Consider the following 27133-nt stretch of genomic DNA (forward strand, 5'->3'; position numbering starts at 1 on the left):
TTTTTGTTGTTTTACAGTTTTCTCCTTGTCTTTGGTTGCTTGATTTTGTCAGTGTTTTCTACCATCCCTGAGCACACAAAATTGGCCTCAAGTTGCCTCTTGATCCTGGTAAGTGAAACATGAACAAGAACGTACATGAATGTTGTATAAGAACTGCCTATAACATTTATACTATGCATCTTATCCTACAAAAAAATCCTATCTAAAAAAGAGTTACTGAGAAATATAAAAATTTCAAAGATTACTGAAACATTTGCCCACCAATTTAACATGTAGTCAATCCTTAGAAATACATAGAAATGTTCAGGATTACTATTACACAGCAATATCTTGTGTTGTAGATATATTATAAATAGAAGGCAATATTAGAAAGCAGTTTTAAGTATGTTTATCTATGCTAATAAACAAATTATATAAGAAGAGTCAGTATCTATGAGCCCTCTCATTATATTGTGAAAGACTATAGAGTAGAGAGCATTTTCCAATAACTGTAATTTGGCAGTAGCTAAATATAATTGGCCAAGAACTATGAACATATGGCACCTCATAAGAAAATAGAAGGCTCCTTCATGCTCTTTTCAACCAACAGACTGCATTATGAGTTTTGCTGCTAATGCAGTTACCTGGTGATAAATTCTGCAGTTTGCTCTGTTTCCATTATGCTGTCAATCCTCAACCACACAGAATTGCTCAATTCCCTTTAAAATGGAAAAAGACCCGAAGATATTTTTATCAGAATTATTCTGAGCCTTTTAAGCTCTCATACTTTCTATTACAACTAAACTATAGCACTGTACACTCAAATCACATCTGATTGAAAGTTTGGTTCATTTTCAACTATTTTGACCCACTCACTTTGCCCAAAATTATCAGATTTGACAGTCTTAGAGCTATTTGAATGAACTATAAACTGGAACAGCTCACTGTTTCTGTAAAGCCTAGGGGTATACAGAAGCAGGAGGAAAACGGTAAGATGGTTTACGTGCCCTAATAAGCAGAGGTTCATTATGTTACAGCAATAAATATTGAATATGAAAAAATTGTTACTACCATGAAGGTGGAAACTGAAAGATTTCAACTCATATAACCTGAGAGAGGGGGCAGATGCTTTTCCCACCTTTGCTTTCAGATGGCTAGTTTGTACTTAAGGTTGCTAAGACATCATCAAGTCTTTCAGTGCAATATCAGGGAGAACTCATTTTGAATCTGTAATAAATCTCTCTCAATTCATTTGCATACAAATTGTGCTCTAGCAGCATATTGCTCATGTTAAGGTTACCGTTTCAAAGCCCAAGGTAGAGAACAGATAGACCAAAGAGCACATCAGAGATCTGTTCCATTTGCAAGCTTTTCCTTTGGGTAGAAAGTAGGCTTTTAACCTTGCCCACCCTTTTGATAACACGAATGATCTGAGCTCAAGGGCTAAGGTATAGCTGGCTTTTACGTCCACATATAGAACTACAACCAGGAATTTTAGACTGAAAATATAAATCTGATTTTTAAACTTGGAAACAAAAAACTGGATCTACTGCATGACCAATATTGGGAATAAATCAATCATTAGGAATCTCATGAAAAGATTTCTTCCAGAGCCAGGTCAAAAATCCAAAATGTTAGATTTATGTCCTCCAAACCTCTGAAATATAAATTCTGTCATTGCTAATGAATTTCTAAATAGTCCATAGAAACCCATGTAATCACAAAGTCTAAAACTGATTAGTATCTTGACTTTTAAAACCTGTTGAATAGTGAACAATGGATCAGAGTTTAGTAACTAGAGTTCATTTAGTAGAAAATAAAAATGTAGATGTCAGTCTTGAATGCTTTCCGATTTAGCAAGGTGGAAATGAGTTCCTCTATGCAGGTGAGGCCTTTGTTTTGAGCAATGTGGTTAGTGCTACAGATAGATATTCGCAGAAACCTGTTGCAACAAGGCTTTCCATAGGGAGAAGGTTTGTTAATCCTACTATCTTTGTACTGTAGTGATACATTGTCAAAGTATATTCTCAAAACCTACCTAAAAATATGCAGACTGCATTGCAGAGCTAAGATTCACTGATAATATTCTTCACCAATGTTTTCTCCAAAATCTTTTTATCTGGACAAAAAAATTCAAATACAGTCTTTGTTTTACTTTTTCTTTAGCAATGAATAAATTAGGAAAGCATTAATATTTTAATTATTTTTCACAATGAGTTAACATAGTATATTATAAAAGTTGAATCACTTGTAGAAGATTTGGAAAAGTCAATCGTTAAGATGACAAATCTTAATGATTTAAGTAATGTCTCATTTATTACCTTTCAACATGTATTTTTGAGACAGTTACTATGATTTCAAAGTCACAGAACTCATAGAACACGATTCTGATTAGCAGTAAAGTTCCCGAGATGAGACATATCGAAGGAATTACCATCCAAAGGAAGAAGAAGGATTATCATTCAAATAGTAAAAAGGAATGGCTTTTAAAATGCTTGCAAGACCAGGCACAGTGACTCACGCATGTAATCCCAGCACTTTGGGAGGCCGAGACAGGCAAATCACTTGAGGTCAGGAGTTTGATACCAGGCTGGCCAACACAGTGAAAGCCCGTCTCTACGAAAAAAACACAAAAATTATCCGGGTGTGGTGGCATACACCTGTAATCCCAGCTATTTGTGAGGCTGAGGCAAGAGAATAGCTTGAACCCAGGAGGCAGAGGTTGCAGTGAACCGGGATTGCACCACTGCACTCCAGCCTGGGCAACAGAGCAAGACTCCATCTCAAAAATGAATAAAATAAAATAAAATGTTTGCAAAAATGTACAATAAATCCATATTTGTACACTTTTCATGTACACTGTTGATGTATAAAGACAACACCAGAGGTGTACATTTAGAACTATGTATAAATCCTATATCGGGATTGTGTATTTTTTCATAACTTCCATCCCTTTTGGGTTTTTTAACATTTTAAAATATGTTCAGATATTTCCTACAATTCTATTTCTGTGCAAGTGAAAGGCACCCACACTTGTGACAGGGAGCACACTACAGGCAAACCTGGCTTGTAGACAGAGCCCTCTTTGACACTCACTCTTTTCCACCTAATTGTTCCTTTGAGGGCACCAGTGTGTTAGGTGCAGGCCATCCCTTTAGACATCTCTTGCTTGCCTCCTGGGGGCCCCCATAAAGACTTTAGCTGTCCATCCCACATCCAAAAAGGAAGTCTCCCCTCATTTCCATCCAGAATGGCACTGCCAACGCTCTTGTAAACTTGTAACTTCACAAACTTGCCTTGGTTACAAGCCAAATGAATACCTGTGTTAATTTGCTCATTTATTCTTTTCAGTTGTGGGAACTGAGGTTTCAGCCTATACAACCAGGTTCCTTATTTCTCTCCATAGAAGCAGTAGAGCATAGACTTAAGAATGTGATACAGATCATAGTCGGGCTCCATGCATTCAAATTTCACTCCTGTCCAATTTTAGCTGTGCAATTTGGAAAATCACTCCACTGTGCCTTAGTTTTCTTATCTGTTAAAAGTGAATAGGAGGATTCTAGAAGAAAGACAGAGTAGGAATCACCAGGATTCTGTCTCCCCACCTAAACAACAATTGCACTGACAGAATTTGATGTAATTCAATGGATGAAACTCTGGAATCTATTGAATGTTTGCAACTTACAGAGGAAGGCTTGGATGGTAAGTTGCAGTTAATTTTGGTCCATTTCAGCTCTTAGCACAGTGATAGCTACCCATCCCGTGAGTCCAGGCCCATTGCAGGCAGCTGTGCACATGTTCCAGGAGGGACCTGAACACAGCTTATAAGAGCCAGGATGGGCAAAAAGAACCCTGTCCTCCAAATATCAGAAATCTGACCTCGGACCACTAATTGCTGCTTCTGATCACAGAGGCGCAGACAAAAAATGTGGCAGCCATTGCTGTTGCACCTTCACCCACTGCTGTAAGCCCCTCCCCCACCAGCAGAAGTGACTTCTAGGGGGTTAAAAGGATCCTCCCCACATCCTTCATTTTTCTTTTTTTCTTTTTTGGAATACAGTGTATAAAGATGTAATTATGTAACATTAATAACCGAAAGGTGTAGGGCTAGAGATGTAAAGGAGCAGAGTTTTTGTATGCCATTAAAGTTAAACTGGTATAAATTCAAATTAGAGTGTTATAACTTTAGGATGTTAATTTAATTCCCATGGCAACCACAAAGAAAATAGCTATAGAATATACACAAGGAGAAGTGAGAAAGGAATTCAAACATTTCACTACAAAAAAAAATGAACTAAACACAAAAGAAGGTAGCAATTCAGGAAATGAGAGACAAAAAAAAACTGTAAAGTATATATAAAACAAAGAGCAAAATGATGAAAGTATCTCCTTATCAGTAATTACTTTAAATGTAAGTGGATAAAAGTTTCTAGTAAAAGACAGAGATTGGCAGAATTGATAAAAATACATCATTCAACTATGTATATGCTTAGTACAAGAGACTTACTTTAGATTCAAAGACACAAATACATTGACAGTAAAAGGGTGGAAAAGATATTTTATGCAAATAGTAAACAAAAGAGAGCAGAGGTGGCTATACTAATAACATACAAAATAGACTTTAAATCAAAAAAGTTATAAGAGATAAAGAAGGGCATTATATATTAATAAAAGGTTTAATACACCAAGAAGATGAATAATTATAAACATTTATGCACCTAATAACAGGTAATAAAATACATGAAGCAAAAACTGACAAAATTAATGGGAGAAATGGATAGTTCTACAATAATACTTGAAGACTTCAATACCCTACTCTCAATAATGGATAAAACAACCAAACAGAAGATAAGTAAGAAAACAGAAGACTTAACACAATAAACCAACTAGGACTAACAGACATATACAGAACACTGTACCGAATAACAATAACATAAACATTCTTCTCAAGCGTACAGGGACATTCTCCAGCACAGGCCATTATGTTAGCCCGCAAGTTAAGTCTCAACGATTTTAAAAGATGGATACCACACAAAGTATTTTTTCCAGCCACAATGGGATGAAGTTAAATATCAATAACAGAAATAAAACTGAAATATTCAAAAATTAAACAGCATGCCTTTGTTTTATTTTTTTTTCTTGAGACAGAGTCTCACTTTGTCACCCAGGCTGGCGTACAGTGGTGGAATCTTGGCTCATTGCAACCTCGACCTCCTAGGTTCAAGAGATTCTCCTGCCTCTCAGCCTCCTGAGTAGCTGGGACTACAGGCATGCACCACCACTCCCAGCTAATTTTTGCATTTTTAGTAGAGGCAGGGTTTCACCATATTAGCCAGGCTGGTCTTGAACTCCTGACCTCAAGTGATCTACCTGCCTCAGCCTCCCAAAGTGCTGGGATTACAGGTGTCAGCCACTGTGCCCAGCCTAAACAGCATACTTTTAAACAACCAATGGGTCAAAAAATAAGTCTTAGAAATTAATGAAAACAAAATGCAACCTGCCAAAACCTATGGGACACAGTGAAAGTTGTGGTAAGATTAAAATTTATAGCTATAAATGCTTACATTAAAAAAAAGAAATATCTCAAATCAGCAACTTCATTTTACAACTTAAGGAGCTAAAAAAGAATACACTAGACCTAAGCTAGCCAGAACAAAGGAAATAATAAACATGGATAAATGAAATAAAGACTAGAAAAACAATAAAGAAAATCAATGAAACCAAAAGTTCGCTGTTAGAAAAGGTTGACAAAACAGACAAACCTTTAGATAGATGAACTAAGAAAAAAGAATACTCGAATTAATAGAATCAGAAATGAAAATGGGAATATTGCTACTGATTCTACAGAAATAAAAAGGACCATAAGAGAGTACTATGAACAATTGTATGCCAACACATTGGAAATCTAGATGAAATGGACAAATTTGTGGAAACACAAAACCTACCAAGACTAAATCACAAAGAAATAGAAATCGAATAGAGCTATAACTAGTAAGGAGATTGAATCAGTAATAAAAAATCTTTCAGCCACAACAAAGAAGCCCAGGATCTGATGGCTTCACTAGTGAATTCTAACAAACATTTAAAGAACTAATATAAATCCTTCTGAAACTATTCCAAAAAAATAAAAAAGAAGCAACACTTCCTAACTAATTCTATGAGGCATTACTTTGATGCCAAAGACATAAGAAAAAGAAAACCATAGACCATTATTTCTTATGAACATTAGTGTAAAAATCATCAACAAAATGCTCGTATATTTAGCAGAATATCAAGAGGATTATACACCTTAGTCAAAGGGGATTTAGTCCTTCAATGAAAGAACAATTCAACACACAAAAATTGATGAGTGTTATATGCCACATTAACAGAATGAAGGGAAGATGCCACATAATTATCTCAATTGATGCCAGAAAAAACATTTGAAAAAATTCAGTACCCTTCTATGATCAAAATATATATATATACTCCACAAACTAGGAATGGAAGAAAACTACCTCAACATGATAAAAGCCACATATGAAAAACCTACAGCCAACATCATACACAAAGGTGAAAGACTAAAACTTTTCCTCTAAGATCAGGAAGAAGGCAAGGATGTCTGCCTTTGCCATCCCTGTTCAACAAAGTACTAGACGACTGTACTAATTGCTAGCTACAGCAATTAGGCAACTATTAAATAAAAGAAACAAAAGGCATCCCAACTGAAAAAGTAAGTAAAATTATCCCTGTATACAGATGATGTGATCTTATATGTAGGAACCCCTGAAGATTTAAAAAAAAAAACTGTAAGAAATAATAAATGAATTCAGCAAAGTAGCAGGATGCAAAGTCAATATACAAAAATGAGTTTCATTTTACCAACAATGAAGAATTTAGAAAGGAAACTATGAAAACAATTCCATTTATAATAATATCAAAAAATACTTAGGAATTAACTTAACCAAGGAGATGAAGAACTTGTACAATGAAAACTACAATAACATTGCTGAAATAAATTAATAAGACATAAATAAATGGAAACTCATTCCCTGTCCATAGTTTTCAGAACTTAATATTGTTAACATGTCCAAAGTGATCTACAGAGTCAATGCAATTCCTATCAAAATCCCAATGATGTTTTTTGCAGAAATAGAAAAACCCATCCTAGAATTCATATAGAATTTTAAGGGACCCCCAAATTGCCAAAACTATTTTGAAAGTAAAGAACAAAGCTGAAGGACTTATAATTTTTTATTTTAAAACTTACTACTACAAAGCTACAGTAATCAATCATGAGGTAGTTTCCTATAACATTATGAATGTATTTAAGCTACAGTAATCAATCATGATGTAGTTTCCTGTAACATTATGAATGTATTTAATACCACTGAACTAGACTTTAAAATGATTAAGCTGTAAATTTTATGTTATATATAGGCATAAAGACCAACATTTAGACCCATGGAATAGAATAGAAAGTCCAGAAATAAACCCACACACATATGGTCAAATGACTTTTGACCATTCAGTGGGGAAAGGGCAGTCTTTTCAACAAATGGCGATGGAAATATTAGATATCCACATGTGAAAGAATGAAGCTGGACCCTTACCTAAGACAATACACAAAAATTAAGTTGAAATGCATTAAAAACCTAAAACTATAACATTGTTAGAGGAAAACATAAGGCAAAAGCTTCATGACATTGGATTTGTCAGTGATTTCTTGGACATAACACCAAAGGCGTAGGCAACAAAAGAAAAAAATAGAGAAACTGAACTTCATAAAAATTTAAAATGTTTGTGCATCAGAAGGCAGTATCAACAGAGAAAAAAGGCAACACACAGAATGAGAGAAAATATCTGCAAATAACATACCTGATAAGGGGTTAATATCTGGACTATGTAGAGAATTTCTGAAACTCAACAACAAAAACAACCTGATGAGCAAAGGACTTGAATAAACATGTCTCAAAAAAAAAAGAGGTACAAATGGCCAATAAGCACATGAAAAGATGCTCAACATTATTAATCATTAGGGAAGTGCAAATCAAAACTACACTGAGTACCACCTCACACCTGTTAGGATGGCTACTATCACAGAAACAGAAAATAACAAATGTTGGTGAGGACGTGGCAAAATGGAATCCTTGTTCACAGTTGGTGGGACTGTGAAATGCTATAGCCACTATGGAAAACAATACAGCTTTTTTTCCCTCAAAAAAATAAAAAATAGAATTACATGATGCAGCAATTCCACTTCTGGATGTCTGCCAAAAAAACACTGATGGCAAGGTCTCAAAGAGATGTGTACACCCATGTTCATAGCAGCATTGTTCACAATAGCCAGAATGTGGAAACGACCCAAGTGTATACTGACAAGTGAATGGATAAGCAAAATATGGCATATACATACAAAAAAAGTATTCACCCTTAAAAGGAAGGAAATTTTGACATATGCTTCAACATGGATTAATGTTGGGGACATTATGCCAAGTGAAATTAGCCAGCCACAAAAAGAAAAATAATGTATGATTTCACTTGTATGAGTGAGATACCTAGAATAGTCAAAAAATTATAGAGACAAAGTGGAATGGTTGTTGCCAGAGGCTGTAGGGATCAGGGAATAGTGAGTTATTGTTTAATAGATAAAGAGTTTCAGCATTACAAGAAGAAAAGAGTTAGGGAGATGGGTAGTGGGGATGGTTCTGTAACATTATGAATGTATTTAATACCACTAAACCATACTTTAAAATGGTTAAGCTGTAAATTTTATATTACATATATTTTACCACAATAAAAAAAATTGAGAAAAATCTTTTAAAAGATTAAATGAGCATTAGGAAAAATAGCTAATACACGCTGGGCTTAATACCTAAGTGATGGGTTGATAGATGCAGCAAACCACCATGGCACAAGTTTACCTATGTAACAAACCTGTACATCCTGCACATGTACCCCGGAACTTAAAATAAAACTAAAAATTAAAAAAAATTAAATGAAATTTAAAACTCAAAAAAAGTGGTTAATGATATAGCCTACTTCATAATGCTGATGCAAAAATTAGATAAATTCAAGTGCTTAGGACTGGGCCCAACAGAAAGAAGACTCTTGGAAAGCTAGCAAATACGATCATCATGGGATCTTCCATGTTTAATGGAGACCTCATAGGGCCACAAGTACAGGTGAACTGTGGAACATTTGAAAATGCTACACTTGAGAAAATATTATATTTTATAACAGAAAACAAGTATCTGTGTAAGAGTTTTCTCACCGCAATCAAACACTGTTAATTATGGAAGCTTGCTACATAAACATGTTCTCTAAAAGTGACTCAGTGGTATACATTCAGCATGCAGCATGTGTTCACAATAGCCACTTATTTCTGGTGACTAATGAAACTGATTTCAATTGTTGCAGCATTTTAGTAAATATGTCTGATGACAGTGCTTGTGGCTTTATATCTCTTCTCTCGATGTCTGCATCTACTGAGTGAAACATCGGGCAGGAATAAATCCAGATCTGATGGACTTGCTTGCTCTGCCATCACCCTGGTGATAAAATTTGTGAACTCAAGAACATGTATGAAATTGTGTGTCCACATTCCAAGGACAGTTAAAAGCTGGTGTTAATTTCCTATATTTGGTGACTCCATCAAAAATGAAAGGGAGCCAGCATTTTTTAAGTACCCTTCATTTATTAGGCTCACTGATTTCTCACTAGAAAAATAAAACTGGCAATGTAAGTATCCCCTCCCATTTTCACAAATAGTTAAATAAGTTGTGCAAGATAACACACCAAGTGTAAAATAGCCAAGATTCCAGCTTAGGCCTGGCTGAGGAAAAGACTGGGCTGTCTTCAGAGCATCCCGCTGCCTCTCATTCTCCTGCTTCTTTCAAGGCTGACAAGATTACCAAAATGCATTTGCCAGCACCCAATGAAGTGCTCATGTCTAAGGCTTCTTTTTGTTCCATATGTGCCAAATGAGGCTTACAACACTTTTACTTAGGATGCTATGCTTTCATAAAGAGTTCCACTTACCAAGTTATCACAAATGGGCATATGAATTCAGACCACTAGAAGTTCTTTGTACTGAGAATTCTAAATTCTGTTTTGCAAATATTCAAGAGCCTGATTCATGGGGTAAATAGTCAAGTATAAAAGTTCATCTTCTAGCCCCAGTTCACTTTACTCAGGTGAGTATCATGCTGTTGAAATGAGTTCTCCTATTTCCAGGTTAGACTATTGTGGTAAGTTTTGTTTGGTTTGTTTTGATTTCATTAGCCAAAGGTTGTAGGTTTTAGCATTGTATTTCCCACCTTTTTGAGAACAATACTGTCTGGAGTGAATTTCCTCTCTGTTAAAGAACTTCTTGCCATCCAGATTAATTTTAAAGTATTTATTTTAAGTTTTTAGATGAAAATTGTCCATCATGTTGAGAATAGAAAACTCCATTTGATGAAAGTGATGCATATTATTTGCAAAATTCTTATTGCAGGTTATCATTTCTAAAATTGCCCACCCATAAGCAGTAAAAGGAATGCCACTATCAATTTTAGCAAGATAGAGCCTGTCTCAGTATATTTGTTCTTGTACCCTCCTGCTGTGTTAGAAAGACTCCAAACTACAAATGGATCGTGCTCAGCATCTGGATGAGTACTCTATCCAGGCTTTCCAAAACATCCAGATGTTTGACAGCTTCTACATATGCATATTTTCTCCTTATGCTTCAGGTAGCAAAGTAAACATGGGTTTATTGTTTCCTTGCACAGTGACTCTGCTCCTGAATTGTGTACAAACTCAATTTAGGCAGGTCTAATTATATCTTAAATGTACTAGTGGAGCTTACTATTTAAAGAAAATCTATAGGGAATTCTTTTGTAAAGTGAAGCATCCCCTTGAAAAGGTAATAACAGCTACATAATTTGTTACATGTTTGTTTTCTTTTTAATGCGGGCACATGCATTTTTAATTGCCATATAACTATTCCCTGTATATATATAACATGGTATTGAAGAATTGGAGACATTGTTGCCACTTCCTATATACCAGTATTAACGGGGGAGGGAAAAATCAGCCACAAGCACATTTACCAATCCTTGCAGAGTAGAAAGGTTTGCACATGAAATTGTAAGGGTTTGATATAGAATGAGATGACAGTAGTCTTTACATTTAAAACTTCTGGTATTAAACATTGTAAGAGAGGATAACAGAGTGTAAGGATAAGAATCCATTTGAGGATATTAAATCTTATGTTTGTAAAGGCAGTAACACAGTATGAGATATGAAGCAATCAGATGTGAGGAATGAGCGATGCTTCTTTAGATTTATCACATCCCTATAATTTACTGCAGAAAGCTCTCAGAATATCCCAATGAACATTGAAAACTGCAATTATTTTCCTTTGCTTTTCTTTCATCAAGGAAAATGCAAATAAACTCTAAAATGATTCACAGAGACTAACGACCCTCGTCAATCTGCCGATGACTGAAAAGAAAAAAGCAGGAATAGTTAAACACCTACACTGAATCTTAACAGAGGGATAATAACATAGTAAGTTGCCCCATAAAAAGTATTTCAGATATTAGAGGAAAGAATTTTTGAAGCTAAAGATAATTATTGTGCCTGAAAAAGACCATGCCTCTATCTACAATTAAGGAAGGAAAGAATTTTCCATATTTTTGTGCAAACATTGATGTCTAACCAAGTGGTCCAGGCTATACCACCGAACTCTATACAACTTTGTTTCAAGACTTGACAGGCTACCCAGCAGACATCGTTAGAGCTATAAATGAGCCATATTCAACCAGGTCCACACTGATGTTTAGCTCTTATGCCCTTTTGAGCTTCACAAAAGTATATCTGACCGAGAGAGAAAGAGAAACAAGGTAGTATGATAAATTTTACAGGGTTACTGGAAAATAAAAGAAGTCAAAATGTTTGTCAGTAAAAGGAAAAACACCCTTCCCTTACTATCTTTCCATGCTGTGATCGTTTCCATCATTTGAAACCTAGACCAAATACCTCCTCCTTCCTGAAATAAACTTTCTTTCCTCTAACTTTCCTCAGTCCTGTCTACTTGACATTGTATCTTCTCCATTATTCATTTATTCAACAAGATGTGTGCAGTACCCAATATGGATGAGGCATTCTTTTTTAGGAGCTGAGGAGATAGCAATGAACAAAACAGCCAAAATCTCTGTTCTCATGGAGCTCATGTTTTTGTAGAAGACCTAGAATAAACAAACAGGAAAATCAATATATTAGATATTACAAATGAAAGAAAAGCAAGTAAAAGGAATAGGTAATGAAGGAATGTTTAGATAGTATGTTTAGAGAAGTCCACTGAAACGAGTGGCAGAGACTCGAATGGAATGAGGCAAATGAGGCATGCAAACATTAGGGAAAAGAACATGCCGGGCAGATAGAGCTTCAAGGACATAAGCTTTAGACAGGAGCATACCTGGTGAGACAAGGAAGGGCAAGAAGATGAGCAACTGAAGGAGGGTAAGCCAGGGGTGGGAGAAGTGGAGAAAATGAGGCACCAGTTGAACTGTAAATTTCCTGAGAAGAGAATCCAAAGATGATTCAGTGACACCACTTAATACAGTAATAGTTGGTGGCAAATCATCAGTAAATGAAAGGAGATGGCCCATTTAATTTTATAACACTAATATTGACATGTTCATGGAATCATGGATATGGCACCAAAATTCAGACAATATGCAGGACCTGACTTTAGAATGGACTAGAGCAGAGAGTAAAGGGATAGGAGACATTTAGGAAGCAAGTGAAGTTATTCAAGTAAAACACAATAGAGCCCTAAACCAAACAGAGGCAGCATGAATAGGGAAAGGGCATGGACTAGAACAATATAGAGAACTTACAGGTTAAACCAAAACTGTAAGTCCTGTATAATTGGTTTGTGCCTCACAGAGATTTCTGGGAGGGCTTTCCTCAGCAGATTAGAAGTATTCTGCCCCTTCAGTTACTACATAGCTGCAGGTTACCTGCCTACTGCCAGACGTGGTTTGCTTTGTCTGTGGTTCCCATTTGCTTACTGCCTCTCTGATTGAGACCTGCCGTCTTGCTCTGGCCTACGTATCCCAACTCTGGATTTCCCACTTGGTCTCTGATCCTGTGGATTTCTATAGATTTTCATATATTTCTCTGGGTTCTACTTACTTCCTCTTCTAATTTCTCCAGGTCCAGTCCCTTAACTCATGCAATTTTAACTCAAATATATATTAAATGCTTCCTACATTTTAGCCCCTGTGCTGGGGTCTGGAGTCCCAAAAATGAATAAGGCATCGCCCTGCCCTGGAAGAATTCATTGTCCACAGTATGGTATTTTCTACAACCTCTGACTGATTCCAGAAGAAAATAACCTTGAAATCATGGTGAAATTACTAAATTAGAAGATGAGAGAGACATAGGTTAATTCATCATTTTTTAAGTTCCCACTTTAAGACATATCCACACAAGAAAATAGGTCTATCTCTAAGTCATTTTTCATCTTGGAGATTACAAATGAGATGATCAAAAACTATTTTCAATATAGGTTACTACTGATCATGCCCATTTATTGAATATTGCTTTGATACTGCACAAAGCCAAAAGCTGGAAGCAATAGGGTAGGTCCCACTGTTCCCCATGCAGGCATACACACCAGGGGTTACAACTAAAGTGAGAAGACACATCATGCCTCTGCAAAGTAGATTAGAGAAAAATTTTCCAAGCTGTAAATGGCAGCTTGACAAACAACATTACAGGCTGGATTCAATGAAAACGCTGCAGACCTGGCTCCCTCCAGGGCTATAAATCACAATGAATACACAGAACATTACTGGAAAATGGAGAACAGAAAAGAGACTGTGCAAGTGTTACAAGCCCTCCAGCCTTGGCTCACTGAAGACTAATTGAGGGAGATTCAGTGCCGCAAGGTCTCAGCATCATGGGAAAACCTGGAAAGCCCTCCTCACGAAAGAACACTGCAGAAGAGTCTTAACAAAGAAATGGAAACTCCAGACCAAAACAGCTCTCAGGGGGTACCAGGAGGGTAGAAAGTAAAAGAGGACCACCCCTAGGAGTGCAGGGCAGGAGGGAGGACTCACGCTGGTTCTCACTCCCCACCCCTTACTCTCCTGAACGTTATTTTTTAAATCAGGTGAAATCAAGTATGAAGAACATCAAATGCAACCTTAAAAGAAAGAGAAATCCCAACATATTATGTTGGAGGAGTGTTATGCAGAAGTGGAGAAGGGCCGGGGGGGGGCATTCCTGCCTCTTTGACTTAATGATAATAATGACTGGAGAATTTGTGAGTTAATTACACCTCTATAAGTCTGGAGGTTTCTCTGCCTGTCAGTTAGCCCACCTGTTTCTCTTCCATAGGCTCCTTTCTGAGTCACTTTCTGGTCTTGACCTATAGCCTACGGCGGTGGAGAATTGGATGCCCAGGGTCACTGTAGCCAGGCAGGGATGCGCATACAACTGGCTGAGGCAAGTGGGCTGTGTGATGAGGTTGGGAAGCTTGTCAGTTTGTAGAGTCCGAGAAAGAGCTATGGAGAGCTCTAGGATAGAGGTCAAGCTGTGTCCTTCGAAACCCCAACACTGTGAGGACAAACGTTTCCTTGAGTCACTTCTGCAGGTTTTTTTTTTTTATCTTGAGCTGTTCATTGATTCATTAATTCATTTATTCACTCATCAAATATTCACTAAGGACCTACCAGGTATGCTGTGAGCCAGGGGCATGGCATACATTATATAACAGCTGTACACTGAGATACTCATATAGTCCCTATCCCTGTCTGTGATGATTCTTTAAAATTATTTTCCTAGTTAAATCAGGTGGAGAATGTGGAGCATTATGCAAATACAGTCAATCTGCTACCTAAAGTTTCCCTAATGCAAGTTACCTCATCCACAATTTATGAAATTGTACATACAGTAATGATGTCAATGTAACACAGAAGTTAGAGATTATTTTTCTCATATAATAGCAGCTCAGCATACAACACATTGGCCTACCTGAATGCACCAAGCTTGAAGGAATGCAGTACTGCCATGTCTACCTTCTTTATTTTGGATACTCGCTCTTCCTTGGAAGTTACTTAGGCAGGTCTTCCCAGTCTTGTGCAGAAGACACAAACATAGATGGTGAACAGAAGTAATCCCTCATTAGCATCACCACATTGTATGCAAAGCCAACACCTCTCTCTACCTGTGACATATGACAGGGTGACCTTATCTCCATAATGCAGCAGCCTGAATATTTACCAGCATTCCAGTCCATCAAGCTCTCTTCACCTACGTGTAAGTGAAGGCCAAGATTACTCCAGCATTTCCTTATTAGAATTTGACATGCCTTTTTAATTGTACTTCTATCTTATTAGAATTGTTTTCGTTAGGTCTCTGTTTACAAAGTTTCCTAGGTTTAGAGTGGTTTGGTTGAGTTCTATTTTTATCATAAGCCCTGTTCTTTTTAGTGTGAAATCTTGCCCGAAACTATGTTTTCCAGCAATGTATATATGGCACTGTGGCAGGAAAGCCCATATTTAAGTGGATAGAGTTTACAGCATTCTGCCTATTCAAAAGTACACTATATTCTGATTGATAATGCAGTGTTTTCAAGTGAAAGACATCAACAACACAAACTAAGCTTGGAGGGTATTATCCTTAGGTCCCATAAATCAAAAGGATAAAAGGATAAAACCTGCATCAGGACATGGTTTGGAGTATTCTTCATCCAATCAAACTTTTCTACTCTCCTTTATCCAGCTATATTAAAGAAATCTTTAAGCTTTACAAACCGATTTATCAAAAGTTCAAATTTTTAAAATTAGCCTAAATTTTAATAGAGGAAACTATCAGGCAGTTTAGATTGAAAAACAATGTTATATGGTGTTAAAGTTAGAAACAAATTTTACAGCTATTACTATAGCACAAACAATATTTTATTAAAAATATAAGACAATCTGATTTAATAATTATAAACTTTCTTTTTCACTTATTTATGTATTTTGACATTTTCTCAGTGCATAACACCTATAACATTGGGATCATTCTGTCTTTTCCTATTTTTAACCCAGAGTAAAATTCCAAATTTTTTTAGAATTAAAAGATTTAATTCTTTACCTTATCAGAGAGGAAAAAACAAAGTCTTTTATCTGTCCACTCACAATAGAGAACACTTCTTACACCAGATGTGTGGGGGTTTTTCCCTACAGGCAAAACAAGTGATCAGTTTTACAGTGGACACCAGCTGGGTGTCCTCTAATTCAATTCAGTTCTGATACTATCTACCTGGAGATAGAGTCAGATCCCACAGATCTTGTGGCTCAGTCCCATGAGACTGCCCCAACTTTCAGATGCCAATTGCAAGCTTTAGATTTGTTTTCTTACCTATGCTTCCAGCCAATCAGCTATAGATCAGAGTTCTCGTGACCTTCTCCTTGGGCTCAATTAATTTGCTGGAATGGCTCACAGAACTCAGGGAAACATTTATTTCATTTACCAGCTTATTATAAAGGATATTACAAAGGATACAGATGAAGAGATGCATAGGGCAAGGTTATGTAGGAAGGGGTGCCAAGATTCTATGCCCTTTCTGGGCACACCATCCTTCAGGAACCTCCAGATGTTCAGCTATACAGAAGTTCTTCAAACCTTGTCCTTTTTTATTTTTATGGAGGGTGCTTCATTACATAGACATGATTGATTAAATCATTGTCCACTGATGATCAACTTAACATTCAGCCCCTTTCCCATCCTTGGAGGTTGGGTGGTGGGATTAAAAATCCCAACCCTCTAACCCTGTCTTGGTCTTTCTGGTGACAAGCCTCCATCCTGAAGCTGCTTAGGGGTTTCCAGCTACCAGTCAATTCATACAAAAAGACGCTTATCACTTTGAAGATTCTAAGGATTTTAAGAGTTGTATGCCAGGAAACAAGGAGAAAGACCAAATATACTGTGTATTTCACAGTATCACACCTTGCTACACACAGGCTTCTCACACCCTGATCTTTCCTACATCTGCAGGCTAATTTCTGCACCAATTTCCCTTAAAGGTGCCCACATATGCACCAGTGCATGTGCACACGCACACAGTACACGCACACATGCACACACACGCACACAGTCATGTGCTACACTCCAGCAATACTAAACCATTCATATTTTTCATGCACACACTGTCTCTGTGCCTTTAGAAATAATGTTCCTTCTATTTGAAAAACCCAGTTCTACCACTTCCCTTCACCATCTTGGTAATTCCTATCAATTTATTAATTCTCAGCTCGCTCTCTTCTTGAAAGTTTTCCCTGACTCTCCGGGAGTTGTTACATTCCCTACCCTTGTGTTCTGGGGTTCAACACAGCTCAGAGGGAATGGTCTGTAGCAGTGGATGGTCTATAACAGTGTTCATCACACTCTGCTACAGTTGTTGTTTCCTACGTACTTTTATTTCTGTTAGATTGAAAACTATATAAGAATAGGAACTATCTGTTAGTAGTCTATGTATTTCCTAGTATGTATCACAGTACTTATCATACAAGAGGTGCTCAATACCTATGTGAATAACCTGACCATTCAATCTAAGGAAGCCAGCAGTGATTCTCCACATGTATTCCTGTTTTATTGTCTTTATAGAATTTATAACTATTTGATGTTTGCTGGCTTATTTGTTACTGTCTTTCATTATTGGTTTTATTATACATCAGAACATAAGCTCCCTAAGAGTGGACCCTTATTGTTTTGTTCATCACTTTACCCCCAGTGCCTAGAACAAAATAGGTATTCAGTGCCTGGAGCAAAAGAGATGCAAGATAAAACTGTCAACTGCATGTAATGAATGAGTAGATTCAGGTTTTTCTCTCCTGTACTAATAGCAAGCTTTTTAATAAATTAGTATATAGGTTCAATGCCTCCATGGAGACATTAAAATACTCTGGTTTCAATTAATCTTGCAATTTTAGCAGTATTAAATTCCAAAAACAATTTTTCACTAATTTGGAAGATCTATAAAGGCAACTGTAATTAAGTAATGTGGAACACAAGTTTCAAAATCTAAAATAAAGTGATTATTTGCTCATTTTGTGCCTCTTTTTTTTTCACTCTTCCTCATTTTTTTCTGAGATTCACTTACCCTTCTGAGTCTGGGCTAATCAATCATTTATGTTATTAAAGTAAACATGCTAATCTAATATCAAAGCAGTATAATCATTCACATTAAAGAATAATAGTATAACATGAGTCTGTAGCCAACATTAGAAATGCATAAGATCATGTAACAAGAATTACTGCAAAGACCTAGCCAGTTATTCAACACTAACATATTTTAATTAAAAACTCATTTAGTAATAACTGAATGATTCACTAGTGATCTCTAGATGCAAAAAAAAAAAAAAGACTAGTGTCTTCAAACAGCTTCCTATAACATTTTAGATCAACTGAGCCTAGTCAAACTAAAACATAGTTATCAATCCCTCCTCAGACCTCACATGATACTTTTGTTTTTCACTTTTAACACATATTTTGCTTTCAAAGCACTGTGTCCAGTTAAACATAAACTGGACACAGTGGCTCATGCCTATAATCCCAACAACTTGGAATGCTGAGGAAAGGGGATCACTTAAAGCCAAGAGCCCAAGACCAGCCTGAGCAACACAGTAAGTCCTCATCTAGCACATGCCTATAGTCCTAGCTACTCAGAAGGCTAAAGTGGGAGGATTGCTTGAGCCCAGGAGTTCAAGGCTGCAGTAAGTTATGATCATGCCACTGCATGCCAGCCTGGGTGACAGAATGAGTTTCAGTCTCTGGAAAAAAAAAATGCATTAACCAAGCATTTCTTGAGTGCCCACTAGTTCTAAGTTCAGTGCCCTAGCTCATTCCTGACTTCATTCATGCTTAAATGAGAGGACCTAAAGTAAGTAGAATGAGAGCCTAATTGGTTACAAGAGAGGAAGGGACTCATTTCCACTGGCAATTGAAGGTAGCTTCCATAGATGGAGACATTTGAGGTGGTTCTAGCATCACAAAGGTCTTGGTCAGTCTGGCTACATTTTATGGGGGTCAGGTAGATGAACAGAAGCTCAAAGGAAGATTGAAACAGAGAAGAACCTACTCTTCTGGGTACAGTCATTTGAATTTTATGTTGTAAGTGATTGGAAATGGAAAGGAGGTCCTTAAGTAGCACAATGACCTGATCAAATTTGGTTTTGAGAAAGATAATTCTGACTATGTCTTGAGGAACAATTGGAATGGAGAAGGAATAGTGGAGGGCAGGAAGGAATGGAGGCTGCTGCATTGCCCAGAAGCTGCATGAGCATCAGGACTGAAATAGAGGCAGAAAAGATGGAGAAGAAAAACTGAATTCATAGAACATTTCTGAGGCCAAGCCATCAAGGGGTGGTGTTTGAGGTGGGAGGCTGGAGGTGAGGATTCGCACTTTCTGACTTTGGGGCATGGTCAGATAGTGATGACATCAGCCAAGACTAAGAACACGTGGTGTTCAACAATTTCAGAGGAGAGATAGGCTGGTTTTAAATATATTACATTTGATTCATTTGGGGACCATCAGAAGGTACGGGAAATATTTATCTATAGTCCAGGAGATGCGGGAGTCTGGATTTGGAGATCATGGCTATGTAGAGAAAACGAAGGGACCTCGTGAGGTGGAGAGTGAAAAAAATGGATAAGGAAAGAGTAGCCACCATTATGATGAGCAAAACACTCTGCAAACAGACCCAATATTAACACTCTTCATTTTTGTATTAAGCCCCTAGGAACCTTCGTTTAAAGCAGTGCTTCTGTTAAAATTTAGACTTGAGGCATTTCATCAGGTGCCTTCCCAGGGCATGGCCTAACACCTGCATCATTTTCAATGCTAGCATTTAACCGGTTAGAGTATTAGCTTACAGAAGTCTTCATCCAAAGTCCTGGTGGTCCGGGATGATGGAAGCAAAATTGGGGATGGAGTCTTCTTCCTTTGAAAGAGCTATGGATTAACATTGCATTGAGGACTCATTGAAATTAATTTTTTTAAAGAGCTCACTGGGAACCATTCTTAAACCTAATCTAGGATTAAAAAAAACAGAAATCTTTAGGGTAATTGCAATCACCTGCTACTGCCAATTTTCCCGAAGGACAAAGGGATGGAATTCTCCAAGAAATGGAACACCTTGGAAGGTTTAGGTTTTTTATCTACATAAATATCATTCTTTGCAGGATACTAGCATCATCCCCAAATGTCAATTCTCTTTCCAATAATTACTGGGTCAATCAAAATTGCCTCCTAATGCATCAAAGGGAATGTCTTGCTCTTGACAACCACTCACCTAAGCTATTATGAACTGTAAGCAGTCAGTCCTTACCCTTAAGCCTCTGGCATAAATAATCCTGGCCAAATACCTGAGCAGCAAATATCAATATAGGAGTTCAACCACTGGCACAAGCACCTGCATCATTAGGACAGAATGATTTCAAAGGACAAGGTAATTAAACAAAAAAAAATAACCTTAGGTTACCCACATATGTGAACCTCCCTTGATATGCCATCAACTGAAAGCAATAGATAGATGATAGATTAGATAGATAGATAGATAGATAGATAGATAGATAGATAGATAGATAGATAGATAGTTGATAGATAGACAGGTAGATCTCAAAGTTTGAGGTTTGCAGCAGATGAGGGCAGGAAGGCAAAAGAGAAGAATTAATTGCTTGGGAAAAGCTCCAAGAAAAGAAAAATTCATCTGGAATGAGGGATTACTCTTTCTCTTGACTCAGTAATATTCAGAAATATAGAGGAATAAAATAAAATCTTAACATAATTTGACTCTAGCCAGAGCCAGAATTCAGTTTTATGTTTCTTTCAACTGCCAACAACTTTTTTTTAATTATAAGATGGAAATTTCTTTTTTTTTTTTTTTTTTTTTTTTTCTTTTTTTTTTTTTTTTTTTTTTCTTTTATTGTAATTATTATTATTATTATTATTATACTTTAGGTTTTATGGTACATGTGCCCAATGTGCAGTTAGTTACATATGTATACATGTGCCATGCTGGTGCACTGCACCCACCAACTCGTCATCTAGCATTAGGTATATCTCCCAATGTTATCCCTCCCCCCTCCCCCCAACCCACAACAGTCCCTGAAGTGTGATGTTCCCCTTCCTGTGTCCATGTGTTCTCATTGTTCAATTCCCACCTATGAGTGAGAATATGCGGTGTTTGGTTTTTTGTTCTTGCGATAGTTTACTGAGAATGATGATTTCCAATTTCATCCATGTCCCTACAAAGGACATGAACTCATCATTTCTTATGGCTGCATAGTATTCCATGGTGTAGATGTGCCACATTTTCTTAATCCAGTCTATCATTGTTGGACATTTGGGTTGGTTCCAAGTCTTTGCTATTGTGAATAATGCCGCAATAAACATACGTGTGCATGTGTCTTTATAGCAGCATGATTTATAGTCCTTTGGGTATATACCCAGTAATGGGATGGCTGGGTCGAATGGAATTTCTAGTTCTAGATCCCTGAGGAATCGCCACACTGACTTCCACAAGGGTTGAACTAGTTTACAGTCCCACCAACAGTGTAAAAGTGTTCCTATTTCTCCACATCCTCTCCAGCACCTGTTGTTTCCTGACTTTTTAATGATTGCCATTCTAACTGGTGTGAGATGGTATCTCATTGTGGTTTTGATTTGCATTTCTCTGATGGCCAGTGATGGTGAGCATTTTTTCATGTGTCTTTTGGCTGCATAAATGTCTTCTTTTGAGAAGTGTCTGTTCATGTCCTTTGCCCACTTTTTGATGGGGTTGTTTGTTTTTTTCTTGTAAATTTGTTGGAGTTCATTGTAGATTCTGGATATTAGCCCTTTGTCAGATGAGTAGGTTGCGAAAATTTTCTCCCATTTTGTAGGTTGCCTGTTCACTCTGATGGTAGTTTCCTTTGCTGTGCAGAAGCTCTTTAGTTTAATTAGATCCCATTTGTCAATTTTGGCTTTTGTTGCCATTGCTTTTGGTGTTTTAGACATGAAGTCCTTGCCCATGCCTATGTCCTGAATGGTAATGCCTAGGTTTTCTTCTAGGGTTTTTATGGTTTTAGGTCTAACATTTAAGTCTTTAATCCATCTTGAATTGATTTTTGTATAAGGTGTAAGGAAGGGATCCAGTTTCAGCTTTCTACATATGGCTAGCCAGTTTTCCCAGCACCATTTATTAAATAGGGAATCCTTTCCCCATTTCTTGTTTTTCTCAGGTTTGTCAAAGATCAGATGGTTGTAGATATGTGGCATTATTTCTGACGGCTCTGTTCTGTTCCATTGATCTATATCTCTGTTTTGGTACCAGTACCATGCTGTTTTGGTTACTGTAGCCTTGTAGTATAGTTTGAAGTCAGGTAGTGTGATGCCTCCAGCTTTGTTCTTTTGGCTTAGGATTGACTTGGCGATGCGGGCTCTTTTTTGGTTCCATATGAACTTTAAAGTAGTTTTTTCCAATTCTGTGAAGAAAGTCATTGGTAGCTTGATGGGGATGGCATTGAATCTGTAAATTACCTTGGGAAGGATGGCCATTTTCATGATATTGATTCTTCCTACCCATGAGCATGGAATGTTCTTCCATTTGTTTGTATCCTCTTTTATTTCCTTGAGCAGTGGTTTGTAGTTCTCCTTGAAGAGGTCTTTCACATCCCTTGTAAGTTGGATTCCTAGGTATTTTATTCTCTTTGAAGCAATTGTGAATGGGAGTTCACTCATGATTTGGCTCTCTGTTTGTCTGTTATTGATGTATAAGAATGCTTGTGATTTTTGCACATTGATTTTGTATCCTGAGACTTTGCTGAAGTTGCTTATCAGCTTAAGGAGATTTTGGGCTGAGACAATGGGGTTTTCTAGATATACTATCATGTCATCTGCAAACAGGGACAATTTGACTTCCTCTTTTCCTAATTGAATACCCTTGATTTCCTTCTCCTGCCTAATTGCCCTGGCCAGAACTTCCAACACTATGTTGAATAGAAGTGGCGAGAGAGGGCATCCCTGTCTTGTGCCAGTTTTCAAAGGGAATGCTTCCAGTTTTTGCCCATTCAGTATGATATTGGCTGTGGGTTTGTCATAGATAGCTCTTATTATTTTGAGATACGTCCCATCAATTCCTAATTTATTGAGAGTTTTTAGCATGAAGGGTTGTTGAATTTTGTCAAAGGCCTTTTCTGCATCTATTGAGATAATCATGTGGTTTTTGTCTTTGGTTCTGTTTATATGCTGGATTACATTTATTGATTTGCGTATATTGAACCAGCCTTGCATCCCAGGGATGAAGCCCACTTGATCATGGTGGATAAGCTTTTTGATGTGCTGCTGGATTCTGTTTGCCAGTATTTTATTGAGGATTTTTGCATCAATGTTCATCAAGGATATTGGTCTAAAATTCTCTTTTTTTGTTGTGTCTCTGCCAGGCTTTGGTATCAGGATGATGCTGGCCTCATAAAATGAGTTAGGGAGGATTCCCTCTTTTTCTATTGATTGGAATAGTTTCAGAAGGAATGGTACCAGCTCCTCCTTGTACCTCTGGTAGAATTCGGCTGTGAACCCATCTGGTCCTGGACTTTTTTTGGTTGGTAAGCTATTGATTATTGCCATAATTTCAGCTCCTGTTATTGGTCTATTCAGAGATTGAACTTCTTCTTGGTTTAGTCTTGGGAGGGTGTATGTGTTGAGGAATTTATCCATTTCTTCTAGATTTTCTAGTTTATTTGCATAGAGGTGTTTGTAATATTCTCTGATGGTAGTTTGTATTTCTGTGGGATCGGTGGTGATATCCCCTTTATCATTTTTTATTGCATCTATTTGATTCTTCTCTCTTTTTTTCTTTATTAATCTTGCTAGCGGTCTATCAATTTTGTTGATCCTTTCAAAAAACCAGCTCCTGGATTCATTAATTTTTTGAAGGGTTTTTTGTGTCTCTATTTCCTTCAGTTCTGCTCTGATTTTAGTTATTTCTTGCCTTCTGCTAGCTTTTGAATGTGTTTGCTCTTGCTTTTCTAGTTCTTTTAATTGTGATGTTAGGGTGTCAATTTTGGATCTTTCCTGCTTTCTCTTGTGGGCATTTAGTGCTATAAATTTCCCTCTACACACTGCTTTGAATGCATCCCAGAGATTCTGGTATGTTGTGTCTTGGTTCTCGTTGGTTCCAAAGAACATCTTTATTTCTGCCTTCATTTCGTTATGTACCCAGTAGTCATTCAGGAGCAGGTTGTTCAGTTTCCACGTAGTTGAGCGGTTTTGAGTGAGATTCTTAATCCTGAGTTCTAGCTTGATTGCACTGTGATCTGAGAGACAGTTTGTTACAATTTCTGTTCTTTTACATTTATTGAGGAGAGCTTTACTTCCAAGGATATGGTCAATTTTGGAATAGGTGTGGTGTGGTGCTGAAAAAAATGTATATTCTGTTGATTTGGGGTGGAGAGTTCTGTAGATGTCTATTAGGTCTGCTTGGTGCAGAGCTGAGTTCAATTCCTGGGTATCCTTGTTGACTTTCTGTCTCGTTGATCTGTCTAATGTTGACAGTGGGGTGTTAAAGTCTCCCATTATTAATGTGTGGGAGTCTAAGTCTCTTTGTAGGTCACTCAGGACTTGCTTTATGAATCTGGGTGCTCCTGTATTGGGTGCATATATATTTAGGATAGTTAGCTCTTCTTGTTGAATTAATCCCTTTACCATTATGTAATGGCCTTCTTTGTCTCTTTTGATCTTTGTTGGTTTAAAGTCTGTTTTATCAGAGACTAGGATTGCAACCCCTGCCTTTTTTTGTTTTCCATTTGCTTGGTAGATCTTCCTCCATCCTTTTATTTTGAGCCTATGTGTGTCTCTGCATGTGAGATGGGTTTCCTGAATACAGCACACTGATGGGTCTTGAGTCTTTATCCAATTTGCCAGTCTGTGTCTTTTAATTGGACCATTTAGTCCATTTACATTTAAAGTTAATATTGTTATGTGTGAATTTGATCCTGTCATTATGATGTTAGCTCGATGTTTTGCTCGTTAGTTGATGCAGTCTCTTCCTAGTCTCAATGGTCTTTACATTTCGGTATGATTTTGCAGTGGCTGGTACCGGTTGTGCCTTTCCATGTTTAGCGCTTCCTTCAAGAGCTCTTTTAGGGCAGGCCTGGTGGTGACAAAATCTCTCAGCATTTGCTTGTCTGTAAAGTATTTTATTTCTCCTTCACTTATGAAGCTTAGTTTGGCAGGATATGAAATTCTGGGTTGAAAATTCTTTTCTTTAAGGATGTTGAATATTGGCCCCCACTCTCTTCTGGCTTGTAGGGTTTCTGCCGAGAGATCCGCTGTTAGTCTGATGGGCTTCCCTTTGATGGTAACCCGCCCTTTCTCTCTGGCTGCCCTTAACATTTTTTCCTTCATTTCAACTTTGGTGAATCTGACAATTATGTGTCTTGGAGTTGCTCTTCTCGAAGAGTATCTTTGTGGCGTTCTCTGTATTTCCTGAATCTGAATGTTGGCCTGCCTTGCTAGATTGGGGAAGTTCTCCTGGATAATATCCTGCAGAGTGTTTTCCAACTTGTTTCCATTCTCCCCATCACTTTCAGGTACACCAATCAGACGTAGATTTGGTCTTTTCACATAGTCCCACATTTCTTGGAGGCTTTGCTCGTTTCTTTTTATTCTTTTTTCTCTAAACTTCCCTTCTCGCTTCATTTCATTCATTTCATCTTCCAGGGCTGATACCCTTTCTTCCATTTGATCGCATAAGATGGAAATTTCTAACCACTATAGTGACTAGCAGCTTTTTATAAGACTGACATTTCAGATGAACAAAAACATTATTCAAGGAGATTCACTTTCCAACAGACAAAATGTGACCAAAACAAATAACGACATTCAAGTTGTATGAATCAGGCCCTAGCCTATAAATATTCAGTGCATTCTGCATGACAATAGTCATCCCACTGCCCACCTTCCCGCCAGCACAGTGTCTCTCCTCAACACTCAAAGATTTCAATTAAGTAATAGTATCAATTATAAGCCACATGCTTTTCTTAATATTTTGAACACTCAACATTTGATTGAGAGGCAGAGAAAGATAGGTATTATGTCCCTAACTTCCTTATTAATATTCTTACTTCATGGCCACTCCTTTACACGCAGTGCTAAAGTCAGAAAATAAGATAAATTCAAAGTCTCTACTCCCCAGCTTTGGCTTACATGCCAGAAAAAGTGAAAAGTGATCTAATTCTCTCTATTGTCATATTCCAAAGACATCCGAGCCAGACATTTGTCAAAATTGGAGAAAAGGATGGCAATTTTACCAAAACTGTTGCAACATAATTGATGCTCTAGATTTTCCAGCAAGAAGAAATTGAGCAGCTGAACAAGATAAGCAAGCATTCTACAAACTTATAAATAAAAACATTTCAGCCGGGAGCGGTGGCTCATGCCTGTAATCCCAGAACTTTGGGAGGCTGAGGTGGGCAGATCACCTGAAGTCAGGAGTTCAAGAACAGCCTGCCCAACATGGCGAAACCCCATCTCTATTAAAAATACAAAAAAATCAGCTGGGCGTGGTGGCACACACCTATAATCCCAGCTACTCAGGAGGCTGAGGCAGGAGAATCACTTGGGCCGGGAGGCAGAGGTTGCAGTGAGCCGAGATTGCACCACGGCACTCCAGCCTGGGCGACAAGAGCGAAACTCCATCTCAAAAAAAGAAAAAAAATTCAAGTGTTCCGAATTCCCATTTAAATGTATTTTGGAAAGTATATAAAAATCAAATATAAGATGGTTCTTCCCATATCTGCTGTTTTTCTTTCCTTTATTGCCAGTAAACAATACCAAATCTCACATTGTTTCTCACTCCTCAAAGACATTCTTGGAAACTTGTCCGTTCATGGCCACATTGAGGACCAGGGCTGAGTAGCTGTGGGTTGGCACTTGGCAGTGAGCAGAATAGTATTCACTTGAAAGTTCTCATAATTATGGAAAATCGTCTAATGAGGATATGATATATTTATATTTTCAAGCCTCTGCTTTTAGCATGCATCAGGGAATGCCTTGTTCTTAGCTTAGATTCTCATTCCTATTCCCTTGCCTAGAATAGACATACTTATGAGTCTTGTCCCAGTTTCCATGCCCTGATCCTCGGATCATCTC

The 27133-nt window shown here is 37.4% G+C and overlaps 1 protein-coding gene across 2 annotated transcripts in view; it reads left to right on the forward strand.

The window, feature by feature from the left end:
- The window catches only part of KCNQ5 (potassium voltage-gated channel subfamily Q member 5), a 584694-nt gene that overhangs the window by 382590 nt on the left and 174971 nt on the right, over positions 1–27133 (forward strand). For both annotated transcript variants that reach the window (XM_024248720.3, XM_024248721.3), the window contains exon 2: positions 18–108. In XM_024248720.3, coding sequence (XP_024104488.3) covers positions 18–108 — 91 coding nt within the window. The remainder of the gene's footprint in view (positions 1–17; positions 109–27133) is intronic.

This window comes from Pongo abelii, chromosome 5, assembly GCF_028885655.2.
Source record: "Pongo abelii isolate AG06213 chromosome 5, NHGRI_mPonAbe1-v2.0_pri, whole genome shotgun sequence".
NCBI lineage: Eukaryota > Metazoa > Chordata > Mammalia > Primates > Hominidae > Pongo > Pongo abelii.